At 56.9% G+C, this 21,907-nt stretch overlaps 2 protein-coding genes across 4 annotated transcripts; one reads left to right on the top strand and one right to left on the bottom strand.

Annotated features, from left to right (window-relative positions):
* Nucleotides 1-310: 310 nt before the first annotated feature.
* On the top strand, nucleotides 311-6,435 carry NAB2 (NGFI-A binding protein 2). 2 transcript variants are annotated; one of them, XM_006217929.4, is made up of 7 exons: nucleotides 313-641; nucleotides 2,151-3,024; nucleotides 3,462-3,595; nucleotides 3,918-3,969; nucleotides 4,065-4,197; nucleotides 4,403-4,594; nucleotides 5,575-6,435. In XM_006217929.4, the coding sequence occupies exons 1-7, from the start codon at nucleotides 559-561 to the stop codon at nucleotides 5,682-5,684; spliced, it is 1,578 nt and encodes a 525-aa protein (XP_006217991.3). In that variant the 5' UTR covers nucleotides 313-558; the 3' UTR covers nucleotides 5,685-6,435. The 2 variants fall into 2 exon arrangements, with proteins under 2 accessions (XP_072828658.1, XP_006217991.3); XM_072972557.1 differs by lacking the exon at nucleotides 4,403-4,594 and having other exon boundaries at nucleotides 311-641.
* On the bottom strand, nucleotides 6,375-19,632 carry STAT6 (signal transducer and activator of transcription 6). 2 transcript variants are annotated; one of them, XM_006217925.4, is made up of 22 exons: nucleotides 19,390-19,632; nucleotides 16,730-16,866; nucleotides 16,183-16,321; nucleotides 15,806-15,889; nucleotides 15,231-15,369; nucleotides 15,052-15,104; nucleotides 14,731-14,879; nucleotides 14,013-14,144; nucleotides 13,704-13,892; nucleotides 13,289-13,376; nucleotides 13,044-13,166; nucleotides 12,351-12,443; nucleotides 11,813-12,019; nucleotides 10,365-10,459; nucleotides 10,132-10,268; nucleotides 9,655-9,801; nucleotides 9,374-9,437; nucleotides 9,157-9,267; nucleotides 8,874-8,966; nucleotides 8,020-8,085; nucleotides 7,799-7,927; nucleotides 6,375-7,714 (listed from the first exon to the last, which is right to left on the bottom strand). In XM_006217925.4, the coding sequence occupies exons 2-22, from the start codon at nucleotides 16,843-16,845 to the stop codon at nucleotides 7,528-7,530; spliced, it is 2,541 nt and encodes an 846-aa protein (XP_006217987.1). In that variant the 5' UTR covers nucleotides 16,846-16,866; nucleotides 19,390-19,632; the 3' UTR covers nucleotides 6,375-7,527. The 2 variants fall into 2 exon arrangements, with proteins under 2 accessions (XP_006217987.1, XP_006217986.1); XM_006217924.4 differs by having other exon boundaries at nucleotides 13,289-13,379; nucleotides 19,390-19,630.
* Between the last annotated feature and the right edge of the window lie 2,275 nt (nucleotides 19,633-21,907).

Below are 21,907 nucleotides of genomic sequence, written 5' to 3'. Positions count from 1 at the left end.
GTACGTGGGCGCGGAGAAGGCCGGCTGTGCATCCGGCGTGGGAGGCACTGAGCGACCTCGCCCCGCCCGCTGGGTCCCTAAGCCCGCCTTCCAGAGCCTGGCCTCGGTCACCTCAGTCCCCTAACTCGGCAGCCCGGCTTCGAGTCTCCACCCCCGCCTCCTGCTCCACACCCCCTCCCCCTAGTCTCCACCTCTCTCCGTCTCTCCGCCGCGGCGTCTCCACCGCGGGCCGGGCGGCCCGGCGCCCGCCCCCCGCCCCCGGCCTCCACCCCCGGCTCGGCCCACGCCCTCCTCCCGCCCGGCAGCCAGCGCTGCGCCGGGCCTCGCTCCCCGTGCGTCCTGCGGGGGTGGAGGCGCGGAGAGGCGGCAAGCGCAGCCGGGGAGGGGGGGGCAGAGGCACAGACAGAGGCGCGGAGGCTCGGAGAGAGGAGACGTGGAGGGAGGGACGGAGCCCGGACAGCGGCGGACACGGCCTCGCGCGCCGGGAAGAGCGCAGCGCGCAGCAGGCGCCGAGCGCCGGGCACCGAGAGGGGCATCCCCGGAGGTCTCCAGCCGTCCATGCACAGAGCGCCCTCCCCTACAGCCGAGCAGCCGCCGGGCGCAGGGGACAGCGCCCGCCGGACCCCGCAGCCCAGACTCAAGTTAGTGGGCAAAGGGAAGAGCGGCAGGGAGTGGAGATGGGTGGAGCTGGACTCGGGAAAGGGGTCCGGAGGGCGGAGGTCGAGGAGAGGACGAGGGGAAGCGGAACGGGGGTGGGGGGTGGAGACTGATTGAAAGGGGGTGCGTCTTCGAATTAGGGGGCCCTAGGAGCAGGCAGAGATCTGATGAATCTGGATGTGAAAGAATAGTACCTAATTCTCCTTTCCCCGTTTACTCTGTGGGCATGACCTGGCATGTGAGCCCCCTGCAAAGAATGTGGGGGCTCCCAAGAGCCAGGGGAAGCCCTGGAGCTCTAGCTGGCAGCAGTGCCAGGGGAGGGCCGCTCAGCTGGCTCAGTCTGTCGTAGGCATGGAGCGCACAGCCCGTGCGTCCGGGAGAAGCCAGAGCCTTTGAACCAAGAAAGAATCAAAGGAGCTTTGCAGAAGTCGGGCTTGCCTTAGGCGTCCCTTTTCGTTTCTATACCTTTATTTACAGCATGGGGAGGGAAGTTTCAGTGTGCAGCCCCTCCCTCAAGAGGCCTTGTGTCGCTCCCCCACTCCACTTGAAGATGTGGGTGGAAAATGAGGGAGAAGATAGGCGGGAGCCCCTGGCGGTTTTTCGCCCACAGACGCTACCAGTGTGGGAGTGTGTGGGGGCGGAATGGGCCCCAGAGCAGAACAATTGAGGCACTCCTCCCCTCCCCTGTGCCTGAGCTGAAGGGATGGGCCTACCTACAGAGCAGGTGGGGAAGGCTACTGCTGGGAGAGGTGCCAACTGTGGGGCACTGGACAATTGAGAAGCGGTGGGAGGTCCTGGGGGAAGAAAGCAAGAGTGCCCTAAAAATGCCTAATCCGTGGGAAAAGCTGAGCAGGAGTGGAAAAGGGGGAATGGAGCAGGGCTCTGCCTGGTTCTCTGAGTGGGAAAGGGCAGGAGGGCCCCTACACACACACACACACACACACACACACACACACACACACGTCTCAGCCACATGGGCAGGATGCCCTGGGGGAGTGCTGCTGGCCAGTAGTGTTCCCAAGTGCCCACTGTAGGGAGAATGGGGGTCTTACATTCACCTCAGTGCAGGAAGTTAACTTGTGTAATGTTGAGATGGCTGGGTGTTTGGGGTGGAAGGTTAGCACTGTGTTCTGGAAGAGAGGATGGTCCAGCCAACCCAGAGGTGTGCTGGTCGGCCTCAGCACTCAAGGTCTCCTTGCCCCAGGCCTGAAAGGTAAAATCTGAGGACAGGGCTCAGAGCCTTTGAGTTCTGCGAAGACTGGTCTGGCTTCTGGTACTTCTGGCCAGTCTGGGATGGCACTGGCATAGCTGTGCCTCTGAGCAATGCTGATTCTCATCGTCTGTGGTTAGGCCTGGGCATTGGGCAGAGAGAGCATTCAAAAGAGGGGAAGAGAAGCAGGCAGGAAAGAAAACAATTGTGAGTGTGGGGAGGTACCCAGCAGGGGGACTTATGCTGATTGCCCTCCTCTCTCTGCTGTGAACCTCCTTCTCAGGCCCAGTGCCCGAGCCATGGCCCTGCCTCGGACACTGGGGGAGCTGCAACTGTACCGGGTCCTGCAGCGTGCCAATCTTCTTTCCTACTATGAGACCTTCATCCAGCAGGGAGGGGACGACGTGCAGCAACTGTGTGAGGCGGGTGAGGAGGAGTTCCTGGAGATCATGGCGCTCGTGGGCATGGCCACCAAGCCCCTCCATGTCCGACGCCTACAGAAGGCACTGAGAGAGTGGGCCACCAATCCAGGGCTCTTCAGCCAGCCAGTGCCTGCTGTGCCCGTCTCCAGCATTCCGCTCTTCAAGATCTCTGAGACTGCAGGGACCCGGAAAGGGAGCATGAGCAATGGGCACGGCAGCCCGGGGGAAAAGGCGGGCAGTGCCCGCAGCTTTAGCCCTAAGAGCCCCCTTGAACTTGGAGAGAAGCTGTCACCACTGCCTGGGGGACCTGGGGCAGGGGACCCACGGATCTGGCCAGGCCGGAGCACTCCAGAGTCTGATGTTGGGGCAGGAGGAGACGAGGAGGCTGGCTCGCCCCCGTTCTCCCCACCTGCAGGGGGAGGAGTCCCTGAGGGGACTGGGGCTGGGGGGCTGGCAGCAGCTGGGGCTGGGGGTGGTCAGGATCGACTGGAGCCAGAGATGGTACGCATGGTGGTGGAGAGCGTGGAGAGGATCTTCCGGAGCTTCCCAAGGGGGGATGCTGGGGAGGTAACATCCTTGTTGAAGCTGAATAAGAAGCTGGCACGGAGTGTGGGGCACATCTTTGAGATGGACGATAATGACAGCCAGAAGGAAGAGGAGATCCGCAAATACAGCATCATCTATGGCCGCTTTGACTCCAAGCGGCGGGAGGGCAAGCAGCTCAGCCTGCATGAGGTGAGGACCCAGCCTCCCAGGATTGTTCTTGACTCCCAGGCCTTGACCTACTCACCTCTGGGAATGCTCACACTCTCCAAGGCTGTTTCATTGCTCCTTGAGCAGGGTTCCAGGCCCTGATCCCCTCCCACACCTCCCAGCTGCTGCAGTGCTTCCCTCCCCGACTGAGGGGGAAGCAGAGACACAGGCAAGAGCCCAGCTGTCCAGCTCCATGCTGCTCAGGACCCCCCAGGAGTGGAGGAGGCCCCAGGCATTCCTAGGGAGCTGTGGGCGCTGACCTCTGTCTTCCTCCCCCCAAAAGTGCCTGTGTGGTGTCTAAACCCAAGCAAGCATCTCACGATGGGCCTCGTTTGTCTGGTGGTGAAGGGGAGTGTGGCGGTCTGGGTGAGGCGGTAGGTGAGGTGGGGTTCTCACTGCTCTGGCGGCCCCCTCTGCAGCTGACCATCAACGAGGCTGCTGCCCAGTTCTGCATGAGGGACAACACGCTCCTGCTGCGTAGGGTGGAGCTCTTCTCCCTGTCTCGTCAAGTAGCCAGAGAGAGCACCTACCTGTCCTCATTGAAGGGCTCCAGGTGAGACCTCCTTCTTCAGGTCCTTTCTAGATCAGAATCCTACCAAGGAGCTGGGTCACATCTTACTCTCCAGTTCAGGTGCCGCTAGGCCAGCTTCCCACCCGCCTGCATGTCCTGCCTTTGTCTGAGGCCTGGCCCCCTCCTCCCGCCCATCTCAGGTTTCCTCTGCCCCCCACGACAGTAGTGCCCGAGCTGGAGACTCCTGCTTAGCCAGTGTCTTTCCAGAGTCTTGAAATGATACGTGTTCTCCGCCAGATTCTGTGTCTTAGCCACCATGTGTCCCTCCCCAGCCTCACCCTCCTATTCCTCTCCATCTTTGCAGGCTTCACCCTGAAGAACTGGGAGGGCCCCCACTGAAGAAGCTGAAACAGGAGGTAGGTTTTCCAGGATGTATATGGCGGGGTTAGGGCAGCCTTCCCCGACCCCCTCCCTTGCCAGGTCCTCACTTCCCCATTTGGGGCATCCACAGGTCGGAGAACAAAGTCACTCTGAAATCCAGCAGCCTCCCCCGGGCCCTGAGTCCTATGCACCCCCATACCGCCCCAGCTTGGAGGAAGACAACGCCAGCTTGTCTGGGGAGAGCCTGGATGGACACTTGCAGGGTAAGTGTGCACAGAACACTCCTCTTTTCATTGCGGGCGTGGAAGGTGTGGGAGGAGGGAGCCAGGAGGCACCTGCCTGGAATAGGGTTGGGAGGCCTGGCTGGATGGGGGCAAAAGAGAATGGGCCTTTGGGTCTGGCTGTGCGGTTGAGGGAGGGGGTTCCATTGACTGTAGTCCCTTACCTGACCCGTGCCCATGCCCACAGCGGTGGGGTCATGCCCAAGGCTGACGCCGCCCCCTGCTGACCTGCCTCTGGCATTGCCAGCCCATGGGCTGTGGAGCCGCCACATCCTGCAGCAGACACTGATGGATGAGGGGCTGCGGCTAGCCCGCCTCGTCTCCCATGACCGCGTGGGCCGCCTCAGCCCCTGTGTGCCTGCGAAGCCGCCTCTCGCAGGTGAGGCAGCCAGCAGTGCTGTCCCCAAGGACCCCTGCCACCCAGGCCCCATGCAGCAATCCTGGTGTCCTGGGGCCAGGTGGGAGGAAGAGGGATGCGGTCACTAGAGAGGGCAGTAGGATGGTGGGGCTCCAGCCAACCAGGCCTTGGGTTGAGGAGAGGAGGACCCTGCAGGGCTGTTCCCACTGGGGAGGGTCTGACCCTAATGGAGATCTGTAAAGGGGGCTCTGAGGGGATCGGGGCAGGGGCACAGAGGGTGCAGGGCGAAGGGGAACACGAAGGACAGCTTGAATAGAACTTCCAGCAAAGCAGGAGTGTGGAGCAGGCTAGGAGTTGAGGTGGGGCTGCCAGCTTGGAATTGGAGGAGCCCAAAGGGGGATGTTTTGTGTGTGGATGGGGGAAGGGGGAGGAGGCAAGTCGGCCTGCAGAGGGCCGGGCAGCGGCTGGGCTGAGAGTGACGCACCAGACAAAGCCACCAACCCTGGCTTGGTATTTTTAAACTGTGCGTGGGTGGGGAGTGGGGGCGGGGACTGAAAGGGGGGCTCTTCTTGAGGGAGGAGCTGGGAGGCTGGCTTCCTGTGTTCCCCCTGACTTGGCTTCTAAGAAACTTGGGGGGCATGGTAGGGTGGGTGGGGCCTGGGAGGGGGCCAGGGAGGAGTGGGGGTGGTAGAGCCTGCGGAGGGGGAGGGGGAGAGGTCAGAGCCAAGCCGCCCCCACAGCTCCTGACTGAACCAGAAATTCCAGCAGAACGGAGGCGGGAGAGACAGAGAGAGACACATACAGAGAGCTCCACACAGCCAGAAAGGGGAGGGGGCGCACACACTTCGGATGGAACCCCTCTGTACACGAGGTGGGCAGGAAGCAGTAATTCAATAAATCAAGCTCATCTTCGCAGCCTTATTACCCCTGCCACTGTTGCCAACCACCTCCCTCTGCAGTGTCCACCCCACAGCCTCCTAACCTGCGCCTTCTCCCTGCAGAGTTCGAGGAAGGGCTGCTGGACCGGTGCCCTGCCCCAGGACCCCATCCCGCTCTGGTGGAAGGCCGAAGGAGCAGCGTGAAAGTGGAGGCTGAGGCCAGCCGGCAGTGAGGGGCAGACCGGTGTCTTGAGACCCAGGGCCCTGGGCTTCTGGCTCACACAGACCCCTACCCTCTCAGTCCCTGGCATCGAGTCACAACCCTGGATCCTTCCGCGGCCCTTCTCCTGCCTCCCTACCTGCTCCATGGGCGTAGAACTATGGGGCTTCAAGCAATAACGAGCAGGGGCCTGGCGAGAGGACACAAGGAGGGTGCATGGTGCCCCCTCACCCTCGCCGAGAACAGCGCGGCAGGGACTCTGCCTCCAGGACACTTGGGGTTCTCCCCTCCCTTACACAACATACTCCTATCCTCTCTAGTTTGAACCAGTGGTGTGAGCAGTTGGACTCAGTTTGAACATGGGGGAGAGGGGGACTTCCCTGGGAGGGTCCAGCAGCTAAAAATGGAAATGTTTCCCCATAAAACTGGGGGCCTGGGAACACTGGACCTGCTCCTCCCCTCTGCTCCCCCATTTCTGTGCTTCTAGTTTGTTTCTTTAATTTAACAAGTGCTGCAGTTTGCCCATCCATCCAAGTCCTCTTTCCCCCAAGTCCTCAGCAGTTCTTTCCCCCCTGCCCTCTCTGGGGGGGTGGGGTCCCCCTCACTGGCTTCCTCAGGAGGCCTGGGTGGACTCAGGGTCTCCCTCAGCTGGGGGCTAGACTGCAGCACCTGTCTGAGCAGTTAGAGCGTCTTTCTTTTCAGATCGTGTACAGTAGATTATTTATTTTGTTATTTTGGAATAAAATTTATTTTATGGCTTAGGATCTATGACCCCGAAGATGGAGAGAGGGTGGCATGGGGCAGGGGAGTGCAAGGAAGCTGGCAGTGGATGGAGGAATAGAAAAGAAGCAGTGGGTGGGGCCCCCAGTGCCCAGAGAGGACCACACACCTGGGCCTGGGCCCCAGACTCTGGGCAGAATTGGTGGTGTTGAGCCACCAAAGCTATAGCCATACGCAGATGTCACAGCCACATAGACCCACCTGGGCATGTACTCAGAGCTGAGTACTTGTGGGGTAGCATATGTAGAGAGACCAGCATACTTGCTGGTGACTTTTGTGCAGTGTCTCACACTTCCAAACTTGTCATACAGGCAAAATCAGAGAGGCACATTTTCTATGTGGCCATACAACTACCATGTGTGACATTATGTATTAAGTCTCAGGTACACACACTTGCACACAGCTATACACAAAGAAATTCAGCCCTTGTACTTGTGCACAATCTCATACACATAACCAGAAGCCTCTATCTGACTGGCAAGAATTTGGAGTTGTTTGGGATTTGTGTTTTAATTTGAGCAAAACCCACATCAGTAACCAAATGTATAGACCACCACGCAGGAGGAGTTTAGGTCTCCTGAACTGCCTTCCCATCCCCCCAGGGCTGCGACTCAAGCCCACACCATCATCCCCAGTCTCTGGTACAAGAGTGTGCATGTGTCTGCGTGTTTCTACATGTGCATCCTGAGCCCTGGCTCCGGGTGGGTGGAGAAGTCCTCTGTGCCCTCACCAGTGCTCTTGCCCAGCCCCCTTCCTGCTCAGCCTCACCTTCCAAGGAGAGCTATGTGTGTGTTCTGCATGTGCAGGCATGTTGGGGTGTGTCTCACTTGGAACCTGAATTTCCCTTCCAGTATTTGGAAGTGAGAGGGCAGGGGTGTGTGGTGGGAGGGAAAGAGTAGATACGTTCCACCCACTGCACATTCTCCTGGCAAAGTCTTTTCCCCCTCACCAGGGAGTAGGTGGGGATAGGAGGACATCCTCCCCATCGGCTGCTTGGCAGGAGCTTGGGCAGGTGTCCAGAGCAGGTCCAACGGGGGCAGAAGAGCTCTCTCTCTGGGCTCCCCCTCCAGCTGGGATCACCAACTGGGGTTAGCCCTTAGGTCCATGTGGGACATTGAGATCCCAGACTGCCCATAGTGAGAGGGCTGCAGAAGGGGCTGGGCTCCCAAGGACCCTCCCCCTGACTCGCCTTGCCCCTGCAAGAGCTTAGTGAGGTCCTGTTCAGTGGGAGGCAGCAAAGGTGGGTACATGTCTTCACCGACCCTGCAGGGAGGAAGAGGGGAAGCAGTTGGGACAGGCACCCACTCCTCAGCCCCTACCCAGCCTCACCCCCAGGCCACCACTCACCAGGTGCTTTGGGGGAACCCTCCCACAGGCTGGCTCAGGCAGCTCTCTTCTGCCATGGTCACATCTGAGCAGAGCAGGGGCTCAGGGCTGGAGACGGGATGCTCCTGAGGCTGGCACGGCAGCAGGCCCCTGCCAGGCCCAGAAAAGTAAATAAGGTGGGGGAGGGAGGAGGCTAGGAATGAATGGGGAGCATGGGATCAGGACAGGGGGTTGCCACTCACTGTGGGTGAGGTTGGTCAAAGGGCAGGCTCATCTGGCTCAGGTTGGGGGGCATCTGCAGGTGAGGTCTGGAAGCACAAAGGAGGGCAGTCAGAGAAAGGAAGGTTGGGCAAGGGTAACATGTGACAAAGTCAAGACCACTGAGTGAGGAAACAGAATTTCCAGCTCCTCATCCTGACTGCATAGCCTTGGGCGAGCCATTTCTACCTGTAATGATGTGTATGCCCTGGGGACTGGGGGTAGTGGACAGAGAAGGTCTAGATTAGTTAATTTCCAATGTTTTTTTGAACTCTGAAATTTGGTGGTTCTAAGTCCCCCAGTCCCCACCCCTATGTCAATTCCTAGGAGGGGAGATGTTGCACCTTGACCGAGAGTTAATAAGCACCTGAGTGCTACGTAGGGAACAAAACTGTCTATGCCACTTCAGGGCCAAAACAATTAATAAATGAAATCAAGACAGCAGACAAATGACAGTAGATTTCAGGGGCAGGAGAGGTAATAATACTACATAGCTCTTGCTGTGAGCCAGGTACTACGCTTACTTTGCACATATTATGAGCTCAGTTAACCTTCACAGTCACCCTGGGAGGAAGGTATTAGAATGATCATCATTGTTATTCCCCATTTTACAGATGAGGCATCAGAGTTAAGTAACTTGCTCAAAGTCAGCAAGTGGTGAATCTGGAATTTGAACCTTGACCTTAGTCACTAATGCCCCAATGGAGTGGACATAGTGACAAAGGTGTTGGTTTTTTGCCTCCCTTTCCTCACAGAAGAGCCTCTCCTGACAAATCCAAGTGCCCGTTCCCCTTGCAGGTGGGTATCCTGTCCCATCCCCCAGAGATGCCCCACTTACTCCGGGAAGGCTGGCAACACACTGACGGGTTCTTCCCGGGAGAGGGCTGGATATGAGGGGATGGGGTGAGAGTGTGGTGGGTACACCTGGGGCCTGGGGAAAGAAAGCAGACCCCTGATGCCAGCCCTTCTCCTGGACACCCCCACTCCCTGCCTCAAGATAGCGAATCCCGTTCAAGGAAAGGGAAGTTCTCTGCTTCAGCCCCCAGTGCCAGCTCTCCCAGTTGCCCGTGCTAAAGCCCGTCTACACAGCCCACTCCATTCCCATCTCTTAGGCTTCTTACACCATGTCTGGGCCGAGCTGCATGCTCATGGAGGAGTCAGGGGCCATTCCAAGATCGTAGCTGGGGACTATAGTAGGCATTTGGGGCTCTGGGGTGGGAAGTGGCTGGTCCCTGGAGGAGGGAAGAAGGCACCTGTGACTGACCAGAAGTTGATGCCATCACCTCTTCCTGCAAGTAAGTCCCAGGCCCCACCCACCATCCACATCAGCCCACTCACCTTTCCACAGTCATCTTGATCGTAGCTGGGACATAACCCCTGCCATCCTTACCCATCTGCTCAGCTGTTGTGGGGAGGAAAGGAGAGCCATGGAATGCTTCAGGGTTAGGCAAGAAGGATGGTGGAAAAGGTGGGCATGGCTGATAGGTAGATAGAAGAAGTCGGGTGACAAAAATGGAGAGAGAAGTCAGGGATAACACACAGTGGGCAGAGAGGGGGCAGCTGGGAGCAGGAGGGAGGTGGACTACAGGAAGGGGTCAGAACTGCCAGCTCCAGCTCACGCTTGTAGTGGCTCCGGAAAGCCTCGTCCTTGGGTTTCTTGGGGTAGAGGTTCTTGAGCTGAGCAAGGTCCCGGATCCGGTCCCCCAGCGAGCGAATGGACAGGTCTTTGGCAGAGAACGGCTGAATGTTCTCTATCTGTGGGGAGCCTACAATGGGAATGAGACCCTGAGTCCCCTCTGTCCAGACTTTCTTCCCCTTCCCCACCCTCCCTCCAGCACTGGACTCATTCTCAATCTAGGAGAGGAGCTAGGGTGGGAGTCCTGAGGGAGAGAGAGCCACCAGTCTCCACTCCCCCAGAGATCACAGTGGGAAGGTAAACATTTAGACCACAGGAGGAAGAATAGAAGACGCTGGACCTAAGGAAGAACTTCCTGAAGGTCAGGGTTGGTTTCAAGGAGGGCCAGGAGGTTTCCTTCCTGGGAGAAACCCCAGAGGGCACAGGCACAGAGGCAGAGGACCGGCTAGCGTGGCCTCACCATCCTGGCCCCGGATGACGTGGGCAATGGTGATGCCTCCAATCTCTGAGTCACTGAAGCGAAGAAGAAAGGTTCCGTCAGGCTCGTTGAGAAGAAGGCTAGTGACGTACTGTTTGCTGATGAAGCCAATGATCAACCTGGCCAGGATAAGAGAGACGATGTGGGTAGGGGCACAGGGTATGAAACGGGAGCTGGAGGTACAGCTGCTCAGGCCACTTGGGGCAGGGACTTACCGATCTGACCAGTAGCTCCGGAGACAGCGTTTGGTGAGGTCCAGGACACCATCGAACCACTGCCAAAAGGTGAAGCCACGACCCAACAGGATCTCCTGTGGGGGGAGGGGAAGCTGGTGTGTGCACGGGAGGGCCAGAGCGGGAGCCTGGTTGGGGCAGGCTCTGAGCTGTGAGTGCCCACCCGACAGAGTCACAGGGCTGAGGAATCACCCGGAGCCGAGACCCCATTGATGACAATGGTCAACCTTACCATGTGCCAGGCACGTTCCAAGCCCTTTCCATAAATTAATGTACCTGAATTTTACAAGCCTGTGGAATAGTCCTATGACTATCCCATCTTACAGACGGAGAAATGGACGCCTAGAAAGGCCGAATAACTTGCCCAGATCCACACAGCTGGTGAGAAGCAGAGCTGGGATTTAGCCCAGGAAGTCACAACCACCGTGCTCCACCCCTCCTGAGTGAGGCTGGCGGAAGTGGCGTCCAGAGAAGGCAGCTTGTGGGGTGTGAGTGTCCTGGTCCCTTTGCTAACACATCCTCTGGTCATGTGGGTTTTTCTTTCTTCCTTTTTTTCTAAGAGATCAGTACATGACTGCATTTACCCAGCTGGTTGTCAACCAGACCTCCTCTTTCCCCTTTTCTTGTAACAGACTTAGTCCTGACCCGTCTTATTTTGGAGGCAGTAAAATGTAGTAGCTAAGAGCAAGAGTCAGAAATATGGGGTTCCAAGAGGGGAGGGTGTAGCTCAGAGGTAGAGTGCATGCTTAGCATGCACGAGGTCCTGGGTTCAATCCCCAGTATATCCATTAAATAAATAAATATACCTAATTACCTGCCTCCCCACCTAAAAAAAAAGAAGAAGAAGAAGGAGAAGGAGAAAGAAATATAGAGGGTTCCATTCTAGCCTTGCCACTCACTTGCTGGGAGGCCTTGCTCAAACTACTTAATCCCTCTGAGAATCAAGTTCCTCCTCTGTAAAATGGGGGTCCTAATAGCACCTACCACAAAGGGATGTTGGGAGGATTAAATGAGACAACATGAGCGAAGCGCTAAAGCACAGTGCCTCGCATATAGTAAGCTGTCAACACATGGTAGCTGGTATCACTGCATATGTCCTTGTGGGATTTAGTCCCGGTTTTTGCAATAGGAACTATCTTCCCAAAGGGTCAAAGTCATTTTGAATCAGAGCTGTATTTACACACAATCTGGGTGAGTCATGCAAATCACTGCCAAACACAGAGGACAGAAGGCCCCCAGACCACAACCTGGCGGATGCCAGAGAGCTGAGGGGTTTTCCTGCCTGGGGCGTGACAGAGACCATCCTGCAGGGCGGGGTAGGACATTGGGGAAGATCCCAGCGGTTGGTCTCTGGGCAGGGGTTGGCGAGGTCCTGAGTACCCAGGGATGAAGGGCATGGGGGTGGGAGGTCCGAAGGGCAGGGGCATGACCTTGTTGAACTGTGACCAGGACACAGAGCGGTGCTGGAAGGCCTCCATGCTGAGGCTGTTGTCGTTGAAGATCTTCTGGGCCAGGAAGAGGAAGTGCTCTGGGAGTAACCCCCGGTTGGTCCCCACTTCAGCCATGAACTTGAGGTTCAGAGTTTCACACATCTTCTCCCAGGGCACCCGCTCAGCCACCACAAAGGGCACACGGTCCTGGGGGGAGGGGAGAAGGAAAGGGCGCCTCAGGCTGACATCCCCGTTCCCCCTCAGGGGCCCCTTCATCCTTCCCACCTCCCCAAGGCTGCCCCTCCCCAGCCTTGTCCCCCTGAGCTTGCTGACGAAGGTGGTGCTTTTCCAGCAGCAGTTTAGGGAGCTACAGCATGATAGTTGCTAGGACTGGTGTGAAAAGAGGTCAGAAGGACTAAAGGAAGCCTACGAGAAGGAATTACATTCACTCCCATTTGAACGTGGATGCCACTCGACCAGCCTGCGTCCCACCCCCCATGTTGGAGCCCCTTCCACCCATCTCCATGTCTTTCCTCACCATCTCAGAGAAGGCATTGTCCCACAGGATAGTGGCTTTGGCATTGTTGTCTTGGTTGCCATGGACGATGACCACCAGGGGCAGAGACAGGGCCTGAAAGGAGTGAGGAAAGGGGGTTCTTCTTACTGGGGCAAGAGGCTTCTGCAGAGAGCTGGCCCTGAGCGTGCAGAGAAGCTATAGCGTGTGAGAAGCCCCCACAACACAGATAAGAGCCCATGGGGTATCAGGGAATGCTTTCTGAAGCTCAGTTAGGGCCTTACAGTAGAGAAGTGGTTATAAGTCAGTGCTATGGAGCCAGACCTCCAGGTTTCAAATGCCAGTTCCAACAACTTAGTAGCTGTGTGACGTGGGCAAATTACTCAATTTCTCTGTGTCTCAATGTCCTCATCTGTGAAATGAGACTAGTAAAAATATCTACCTCATAATGTTATTGTGGAAACTGTGTGTGTGTGTGTGTGTGTGTGACTTAAAACAGTGCCTGGTCTATGAAAAATGTGTAGTTAAGTGCCAGTTGCTCCTCCACCGTCAGTCCCTGGCATGTGTCCTCCAGTCCACTCACCTGGGCCCCAGTGCGCACAAATTTCAGACACCCAGGGCCTGGCAGTCGTGAGGAGGGAGGATCCAGGGCCCCAGGGTGTGGCAAGGAGGGGCACCCGGGATCCCACCCTGCACAGGGCTGGGGCCTCGGTTCACCTGGAGCTGGATGGGGAGTTTGCTGGGGCCGAGCGCGAAGCTGGTGGAGAAGAGCACAGCACACTTCTCCTCGGTGACAGACTCGGTGCCCTTCCGCTCACACCGCTTGATTTTCTTTAGAAGCTGCCAGTGGGGTGAGGGAGAAGGGGGTGAGGGCAGAGACTGCTTCTCCTGGGCTCCCAACATCCTCTCCGAGGAGAGGCCCTGGGCCCAGGACCCCGCCCACCGCTCCCGGGAGCTCTCACCAGGTTCTTGAACAGGGCAGAGCAGCAGTTCCCCGGGACGCTGTTCTCCAGGGGCACGGTGTTGTTGATGATCTCCCCGGTGCTCTCTCTGCTGGGGCAAGACGGGCGGACGGTGGCTCATCCCAGCTGGGCCGGGGTGACAGAAGCCTGCGTCCCCGGGTGGATAGCACGGACTACCAGCCCCGATCTCTGCCTCTCCACTTTTTAGGAGGGGACACCCCATCTTAGCCAAATTGTGATGCTCCCACCCCCATTCCAGCACTGACGGGTCCCTCCCCTTCCTCTGCCCTAACCAGTCCTGGTTCCCACCACCCATGGTGCCCCCTCCCCATCATTCTGCTCCTCGTGGTGCCAGTTCCCCAGGCTCCTGTGGCCTCCACCCCTGTCCCCCAGGCCCTCCCCAGTCCCAGCTTACGCTCCAGCCCCAGGCCCCTGGGGCATGCTGAGCTCCCTCGCCTGCTTCTCGGTTACCATGTCGGCCCTGACCAGCGGAGGCTTGGCTGGGGTGCCCAGGAACTGCAGGCCCAGCAGGAATCGCACCCCGGCCTGGAACTTGGTCTGAGTCTTCAGAACCTGGGGAGGCTGCTTTTCCACCAGGAAAGAGCTGGCAGGAGTGAGGTGGACACAAGGGAAGTTAGAGTCTGGGTCCCTCCTAGTGCCCTCCCCACCACTCTGACCCTCTTCCCTTCTTGGGGTCTGCTCTAGGCCAGCCTGGGGCTTGTACCTGGTGACCAGTGTTCGCAGGACTTCATCCAGCCGGCTAATCAGCGCTGCCCGGGTCTTGGGTTCAAGCTCCCCACCAGCCGCCCCCACTTCCTGCTGCAGCTGGGAATAAATCTCCACCAGCTTCTCACACCTGGAGCCAGGACAGTGGTCGGGGGCACAGGATTCAGTCTGCCTGCTCCTGGACCAGACCCCCTCCACCTAAACCCAGCAAGAAAGCAGGACAGTGTGTGTGGAGGAGTGGGATGGGCAGTGGATGTAATTGCAAGACACCTGGGCTAAAGGGGTTCTGGCACCTGCCTTGGCTCTGGGGAGGTTCTTTCTTGGTGTCTGAAAGCCCTGTGAAAACCCTGCTGCCTCTTCCCTGGGCTCTGGTACCCAGGTCAGCTGCCAGCGTATATGATGCTTTTGCACATATTGAAAGGTGCCTCACCCAACAGACCAAATAGAAAAAAGCTTCCCATTCTTCTGGGCACGGGGCTTGAAGAGAAAAGTGTGGCTTGGATGGACTCCTGCTTGTGCCCCCTCAGCTGGGCACACGTGTGCAGGATGCGACCTGAACAACAGTGTGCGAGGCTCTGCTGGAACTGCTACTCTGAGCCTTGGCCCACCCCAAGGCCCCTGGCCTGGTTCTTCTCTCTCACACCTGTGGATCTTCCAGCGGGGACAGCAGGTGCCCACCCTCAGCCCACCCCCTTCCCTGCCAGCCCTGTCCCAACCTCTCCTGTAGTGGGGCCAGGCTCTCCTCAAAGGGTGCGCCATTCCCTGCCAGCTGCTGCTGCCGTTTCCAAATCTGGATCCTCTTCAGCACCAGGGCCTGGGCAGCCTCCAGCTCCCCCACCGTCTCCTGCAGCAGCGTGGCCAGGGCCTGCGGGCAAGGAGGCTCTGAGCCAGCGCCACACACTTCCTCCTCACTCAGCTCCCGAGGGTAGGCTCTCCTTCTCACCTCTCTGAGCTCTAACCTCCATTCCCCTACAGACTTGAGACCTCTCAAAGTCTGCATTTTGAGCTCCATCTCCACGTCTCAGTCCATTACTCACCTCACTTGGCCCAGTCCCATTGGTAGGAGTTTCTATCAAGCTGTGCAGAGACACTAAGGGTAGGGGCAGAAATCAGGGGTGCAGATAGATTTGAGGTTCAGTCAAGGTTGAGGTCCAAGAGGGGAACACTCCCACACACAACCCAGAGCCCTCCTAGGGCTCCAGGCCCTGGCTCCCACCTTGGCCAGCCTCCGCCCCCGGCTGCAGGGCTTCGCGGAGAAGGTGGGCTTCCCCGACTCGGTGCTGCAGCCTCCCCAGGACCGTGTTAAACTTGAGCTCCTCCTGCTTCCAGTGGAAGGGCATTGGCAGGTGGTGGAACTGTGCAGGAGGGACGAGGGCCAGAGGGCAGGAGGTGAGACTCATCCCTTTACACTCAGCCTCCACTACCTAAAGGGGTGCTGACCGCCATGCTCTGCAGCGAGGGAGACAGGCCACACCCCTTGTCTGGTTCCCCTCTCTCCTTTGACAGTTCTTCCGAATCTTTTGGAATCTCCTGAAGATAAGACTTCTCTCCTGGCAGAATCAGCTCCTTACCACTTGCTCTCTTCTCCCCAGGCCTGACTACCCCCAGTCCCTCATTTGAAGCTTTTCTGAGCTTAGCTTGGGGCTCACTCTGACCCCAGGAACCTCCTTTGGTCATCTTGGGCTTAGAACACTGAATCTTTCCTGAAGTTCAAATTCCTTTTAGCTTCTCATGGCTCAGGCTAAAGTCGCAGGGAGTTGAGTTGGGGTGGGAAGTGGGGTATCACAATACCTGTTCCATAACGGCTTTTTTTTCCCCTTGAAGGATGTGTCTGAAAGTGGCCACTAGCTTCAGGGGATCCCTCTGATATATGCTCTATAGGAATGAAGGGTGGTAGACAGGGTTAGCCTGGCTCTTACCCATGTTATTCTCCGCCTCCAACCCCCCTGCCCGCTCACACATGCACTGAAAGGCAGCACAAATGTAGACTCCAGGAGTTTTCATGCAGTTGAATGCTTTCAAATCTAATTTGCTTGCTGGCTAACAGCTAACCACAGGAATATCAGTTTGTTTCCAGGGTCTACCCAGTTTTCTTCCAGCCTCCCATATTCACCCCAGCTCTACTCCAGGCCCCACCCCAGCCTTATCCCCTACCCTCCTGCCCCCACCTCCAAGGCGCTGATGTGTTGCAAGATGGTGCTCCCCTCCCCCTGCTCTCCAGCTGAGGCCTGAAGGCGCTGGACAGTGGCAGAAAGTAGGGCGCTGGCCATGTCACAGCAGAAGGTGTCTGAGCCGACAAGGAACTCCCTGCGGGAAGATTAGGATAAGGCAGCTTCGGGTCAGGGCTTCCTCAGCTCCACTGACCCTTTACCCCACAGCAAACAGCTCAGCAGCTCCTTCATCCTCCTATCCTCCATCCCAGCCCTCTGCAACCCTCACCCATGTCCCTGTTCCCCGATTTTCCAGCTGTGTGGGAAGTGCCCTTGCCCCAGCTCTGACCTCCCTCATCTTTGGCTCAGCCTCCTAAGGGGATGGGAGACTCCACGTGTCAACATGCATAGTCTGGTTGATGCAGCACAGACTCCCCGCTAAATCTGGGTCACCACACATGGAATAACGAGTCCCAAGTCTTGAAATGGGATGACAAAAATCTAATGAGCTAGTAAGTGGGTGTGGGAGGACCTAGGGGACAAACATGGGGCAGCCAGGACTCACCAGGGCTGGTTCTCCAGCCAGTCACACAGGAGATGCCGCAGGTGTTGGGGAAAGTCGACATAGAGCCGCTGCAGTTTTTCTGGGGGCATTTTGGAGACCAGACCCCACAGAGACATGATCTGGGGTTTGGAGGGTGCCTAGAGGAAGGGAACAAGGCCACTTGAGCACTCTCAGAGGTGCCCAAGAAAGTTGGCCTGTGTTCTGGGGCAGCTAGAGCCCTCCCGTAGACCATCCCCTCCATCCCTCACAGCCAGACCACCTCAGACCGTCCCTGATCAGTGCCTGAGACAAGGTAATGCCTTCAATTAGACCCAGGGGTGAAGGGGTGGGAAGAGCTGAGTTGCAGCTGGAGGGGTGGGAGACAGGGGAAATGGGGCAGTAGAGAAGGCAGAGGATATGGATTGTAGCTTTAGACCTGGTTCTGGTTCTGTGGGCAAGAAACCTCCCCTCTTTGGACCTTGATCTTCTCATCTATAAAACACGAGCCTTAAATAAGTGTAGAAATTTCTAAACTTTCTAAACTTTTTAAAGCAGTAGACAATTTTAGTCTTCATCTGTGGAATCCCCATCGTATAAAATTAGAGTTTCTCTGTTGAAAGCAAGTGTGGTAGGCCCAGAATTCTACTGTTTCTTACTTCCCTCTCCCCACCTCCTGACCCCAAAGTTGTCCCTGGAGAAACCCCTCAAACTTCCGGGGCTCCCTGAGATAATTTGAAAACTGGCTAGATGATGAAGAGAGTAATACTAATAGCTACCATTTATTAAGCACTTTCTAAGTATGAGGCATTGCACTGAGCACCTTGCAACAATTTTTTAAATGCAGAATTATCCCCTTTCACAGGTAGAGAAACCGAATCTCAAGAAGTTTCTCCAACTTGCCAAGGCCACTCAGCAAGCAAGTTCAGACATCAGGATCTGAACTTAGTGGGGATTAACCACCACATTGTGCTGTAGGGGTCTCTTCCAGATCCAAATCCTGTAATCCTAAGGGAGCAGGGCATGGGAGAGAATTGAAGGAGATCTAGCAAAAGGAAAAGTAGAGAGAGATTGGAGAAAAAGTGGGGTTAATACGCCTGGAGTGAATAGCCTAGAAGAAGGGAGAGGATGCTAGAGCTAGAAGGCCAAGGGCAGAGAAGAAAAGAGGGCAAGAGGAAAGGAGAGGGGAGAAGATGGGGAGAGGGTTGCATCCCCATTTCTGGGTGGGCTGCAGGGTGGGATGAGTAAATCAGTAGTTTCCCAGGGTCTCTCAGTTCATACTTCTCAAAATAACCCTCTTCCCAGAGACGATGGAAAGGATGAAGATGGAAACTCCCTGAGTCTCCCCCAACCCGGTAACCCCAAGTCCTCCTGTTGCACTTTAACTTCTCCCCTCTCCCAGAACCCCCAAAGAATGGAGAACAGAGGGTCCCCTTCTCTGGAGACTCCCCCCACCCACCCATCCGCGTCTCTATCCCCTTGAGCTCTTTTCTCCCAAAGGCAGAATCTTGCCCCGTCCTGCACAGGGTCCTCCAGTAGGCCTTTCTCTACGCCCCCTTGGGGTTGGGGCACCTTTTGGTCTGTGTTTCAGATTCAAGGGAGGCCACCATTCCTCTCTTCTCTCTTCATCTCCTGTTTCTCAAGGTGCTCAGACCTTTAACCTTCTCCCTCTACCCTGTTGGGGACTGAAGTGACCCCTAAACCATAGGCAGCCCCCATTCCTCTATATTGTTGAGTGACCAGCCTCCCTGGCATGGCCCTGGCTTCACACCTCCTCCCTCACTCCACTCCCAGATATCAGGAGGCCAGAATTTCCCCTACCCTGACACCGTAACAAGGCTGGTAGACTGGCCTGCCAGGCCAGGGGTCCCCTGTAGACCGGCAAGGAGGGCGGAGCCACGGCGCGACGGGGCGGGGCCAGTGTTCCCCTCCCAATCGGGAAGGGAGACCCGACGTCCAGGATCCTCATCAGCCCGCTTCGCTTCGCTTCGTGGCCTAAACCTCACCTCAACCCCTACATTCCTGAGCCCTCTGACCTTGGGACCACAGGATCAAAAGTCAAAAGAGCTGCCTAATATGTGTTTGTGGCGGTGGGGGCGGGGAGGGGAGCGGGGAGGTGGAGCCAGTTCAGCACGAGGAGGGTTAACTTCGTGACTCGGCCGGGCCAAGCGTGGAGCAGTTTTGAGGGGGAAATTCCCCCTCCTCTGGGGCACCATGAGGTCTACATCTGGGGCTAGCTCACTCCCTAGCCACACCCTTGAACAGGAACCTTCATAGGGGCCCCGATAGGGGTTTGTCAAGGACCCACTGTGCTCTGGCATCAACCTTCTGGGAGGGGCAGCCACTTCCCCCCAACCCAGAGAGCAGAGGGGCACCTCCTTGCCCTCCTTCCCCTGCCTTTACATGTCCCTGTAGGGGCGGGGGCGGGGGTGTGGAAAAAATGTCTATGGCTGGTTGGGTGGGGTTGGGGGGAAGTGCTGGGCCTGTACCCACCCCAGATTCCTCTTGGTATTTCGAAAGCGCCAAAACCCAGTAGCACCAGCTACCAACCCCAGATGAAACAATTCCTTGGACCATCCACTCTGCCCAGGGAGGATCCTGAGAGGCACTCCTCCCAGCCCACCCCTGCCACATACTCATAGTCGAGGCCCCCCACCCTCCCCTCCTTCGAGGCATCCCCTCACCTTGGCAACCCCTCTGCTGTCTTCTCCCTCTCTCAGCGGCCACTGCCAGGCCCCATGGGTCTGTAGCTCTGTCCAGCGGGTTCAGGGCTGGCCCTGCTAGCAACCCCCTTCCACCACCACCACCAAAAAGAAAAAAAAAAATACAAACACACACACACACACACACACAATCCTCTCCCGTCCTTCCTCTTCAGTGTAAGCAGTGGCTGCCCCAGTCCGCTGTTTCCGGCTTCTCTGACTACCCAGGTCCCTCCCTGGAGCTCTGACGACACAGAGGAGAGAAAGTGGGCTGGAGGAGGAAGAGGAAGAAAATGGGGTGAGCGTGTGTGCCTCCTGTGCGGGAGTATGGAGTGGGGGGAGCCAGGACTGGGCTTGGGGGCCCTGGGTCCATGCTAGAGGGGAATCTGATCCCCACTTTGTCCCCCTCAAAAGCGAGCAGCTTGTCTTCAGAAAGTCACCTAATATCAAGCAGAGATATGCTGCCCCAAACTGCCTCTCCCATACCCAAACTTTCCCAGGGGGCGGGGTGGGGGTGTTTGGGTTCACAAGGGACTCGGCTCCCCCGAGATCTCTGGAAAAAGAAATCCCTCTGGGCTCTGCGCTCCCTCCAGTGGAGGACCCTGAAAGCAGCCAGGGAGCACGACGCCGTCTGGAACTCCTAGGTCCCCCTCCCTTCTTGGTGGGGACCGCCTTAGAGGTCCCGTGACCACCAAGGGGAGGGAGTGGGGGAGGGGACCCAGAGGCTCAGAATTCCGGAAGACTCCAGGGGTCTCTTGGACTGAAAATCACCTCTGCTCCTCCTTACAGGATACTACTCCTCAGACCCAGGTGGGAGCCAGCACAAACTAGAGTTGCTGCCTGTAGATTCCTAAGAGACAAGTTTGAGTAGGAATCGGCTGTGCAGCCTTGGCGAAGTTCCTATCGGTTTCTGGGGTAAACACTGAGACACACCCAGAAATAAACACACACATATACAACTTCCCCAGCCACAAGACCCCCCCCACACACACAAACACATGCTCACACACACGTGTAGGCAGGCTCATAGACGTGTGGGCACTCAGGGACACAGAGTCACAAGGAGATACACACTCACATACACAAGGCTTGCTCAGCTTCTGAGTCATCATCATAACTAATGGATAGTTTCTGTTGCTTTTGCTGAAGAAGGAGCTGGAGGAGGCCGAGGGACCCAGAGAGGTCTTAGATCCCCAAACCTGAGAGAGGGTGTGGGGAAAGGGTGGTCTCTTGGGGGCGGTGGGAGGTGGTTTCTACTCCCCTCCATCCTCCCCATACAGGGATGGGCACAGGGGCCAAAGCCAGGCCTATGCTGCCCCCTGGTGCCTGAACTAATTCCCAGAGCCCAGCTCCTCCCCCTCCCATCTATGCGGATGGACAAGTGTGTGCAGGAGTGCACGTGTGGAGTGGGCACGTGGAGGGGCGGGTTCAGCCAAGCTGCAGAAAATAGCGGTGAAGATCTTGGCCTCTGGAGACAGGCTGCATAGGTTCAAATCCTGCTGGTGCTGCTAACTGTGCAACTCTGAGCAGTTTACTCTTTGTGCTTCAGTTTTGTCATCTGTACAATGGAGCAAATAGCTTACCGGGTTGTGAGAGTGAAATGCTGAGAGCAATGCCTGGCACACAGGGAACATTAGCTGCTATGTTTTATGTCCCAGAATAAGCCAGGCATGAGAAAGGCAGAAGGGCCTCCATCCTACATAGGGGTCCCCAGATTTGAGGGTAACATTACTGCCACAAAGACAGAACCTATTGGAGGCGTGTGTGTTTATGTATTTGTTGTGTCTGGAAGGCAGTCAGTTGAAGAGGAGAGAGAGTAGGGGTAGGGATGGCAGGCAGGGACTGTCCATGGGTTGAGCCAGCAGGCAATGCTAGGATTGCAGTGTGTACACAAAGGTGCTCACGACACATGTCCAGGTGCCCACCCTGCCTGCAGTCATCCACAGACAGGCTTTGCCATCTAAGGGTCTGTAGAGGGCCAAGTCCCCCAGACCTTTGACATGAGGAGGGGAGGAGTGAATATAGTCTCTAACTTTGGCTCCTTTGGGGAATAGGAAGGTGAGAAGCACATATTGGCTGGAAAATAATATTTATTATCATCTTCTCTAACTGATTACACCAATGGGGATGCTATGAGGTCATGGGAAGAATTTAGAGGCAAAGCTGTCATGGGTCTGACTCCATTTAAGAGCTTTGTGACTGTGTGTCAACCCCTCAAATGGAGACATCAGGTATACCCACTTGACACAGCCTAGGCCAGGGTGCGGTGTCAAGGGTGCAGAAGGGAAAGAGGCGCTCGTCTTCAGGTTGTGCGGGTTGGCTAGACTTCTGGTAATGACACTCCCACTTGCAGACCCTGACAATGAGGGCCTTGCTGGCCTCACCCTCCTCCAGGCCCTGCCATCCCACCAGTGGCTGTAAAGATTGTATAAGAGAGCGCAGAGAAAAAAAATTGACCCTTGTCGTCTATAAACTGCAGGTTGCAACCCAATGGCGAGCC

Source organism: Vicugna pacos, chromosome 12, assembly GCF_048564905.1.
Source record: "Vicugna pacos chromosome 12, VicPac4, whole genome shotgun sequence".
Taxonomy (NCBI): domain Eukaryota; kingdom Metazoa; phylum Chordata; class Mammalia; order Artiodactyla; family Camelidae; genus Vicugna; species Vicugna pacos.
The sequence above is the reverse complement of the archived record's forward strand: the minus strand, read 5'-3'. Positions and strand labels throughout refer to the sequence as shown.

Excerpts from the sequence above, each read along its gene's own strand:
- NAB2 (XM_006217929.4), top strand. The coding sequence starts at position 559 with ATGCACAGAGCGCCCTCCCCTACAGCCGAGCAGCCGCCGGGCGCAGGG. Across the intron at positions 3,025-3,461 it reads AGCAGCTCAGCCTGCATGAG|CTGACCATCAACGAGGCTGC; the intron begins GTGAGGACCCAG and ends CCCCCTCTGCAG. Across the intron at positions 3,970-4,064 it reads TGAAGAAGCTGAAACAGGAG|GTCGGAGAACAAAGTCACTC; the intron begins GTAGGTTTTCCA and ends GGGCATCCACAG.
- STAT6 (XM_006217924.4), bottom strand. The coding sequence starts at position 16,845 with ATGTCTCTGTGGGGTCTGGTCTCCAAAATGCCCCCAGAAAAACTGCAG. Across the intron at positions 15,890-16,182 it reads AACACATCAGCGCCTTGGAG|AGCATATATCAGAGGGATCC; the intron begins GTGGGGGCAGGA and ends TCATTCCTATAG. Across the intron at positions 10,460-11,812 it reads CCTGGTCACAGTTCAACAAG|GAGATCCTGTTGGGTCGTGG; the intron begins GTCATGCCCCTG and ends CTCCCCCCACAG.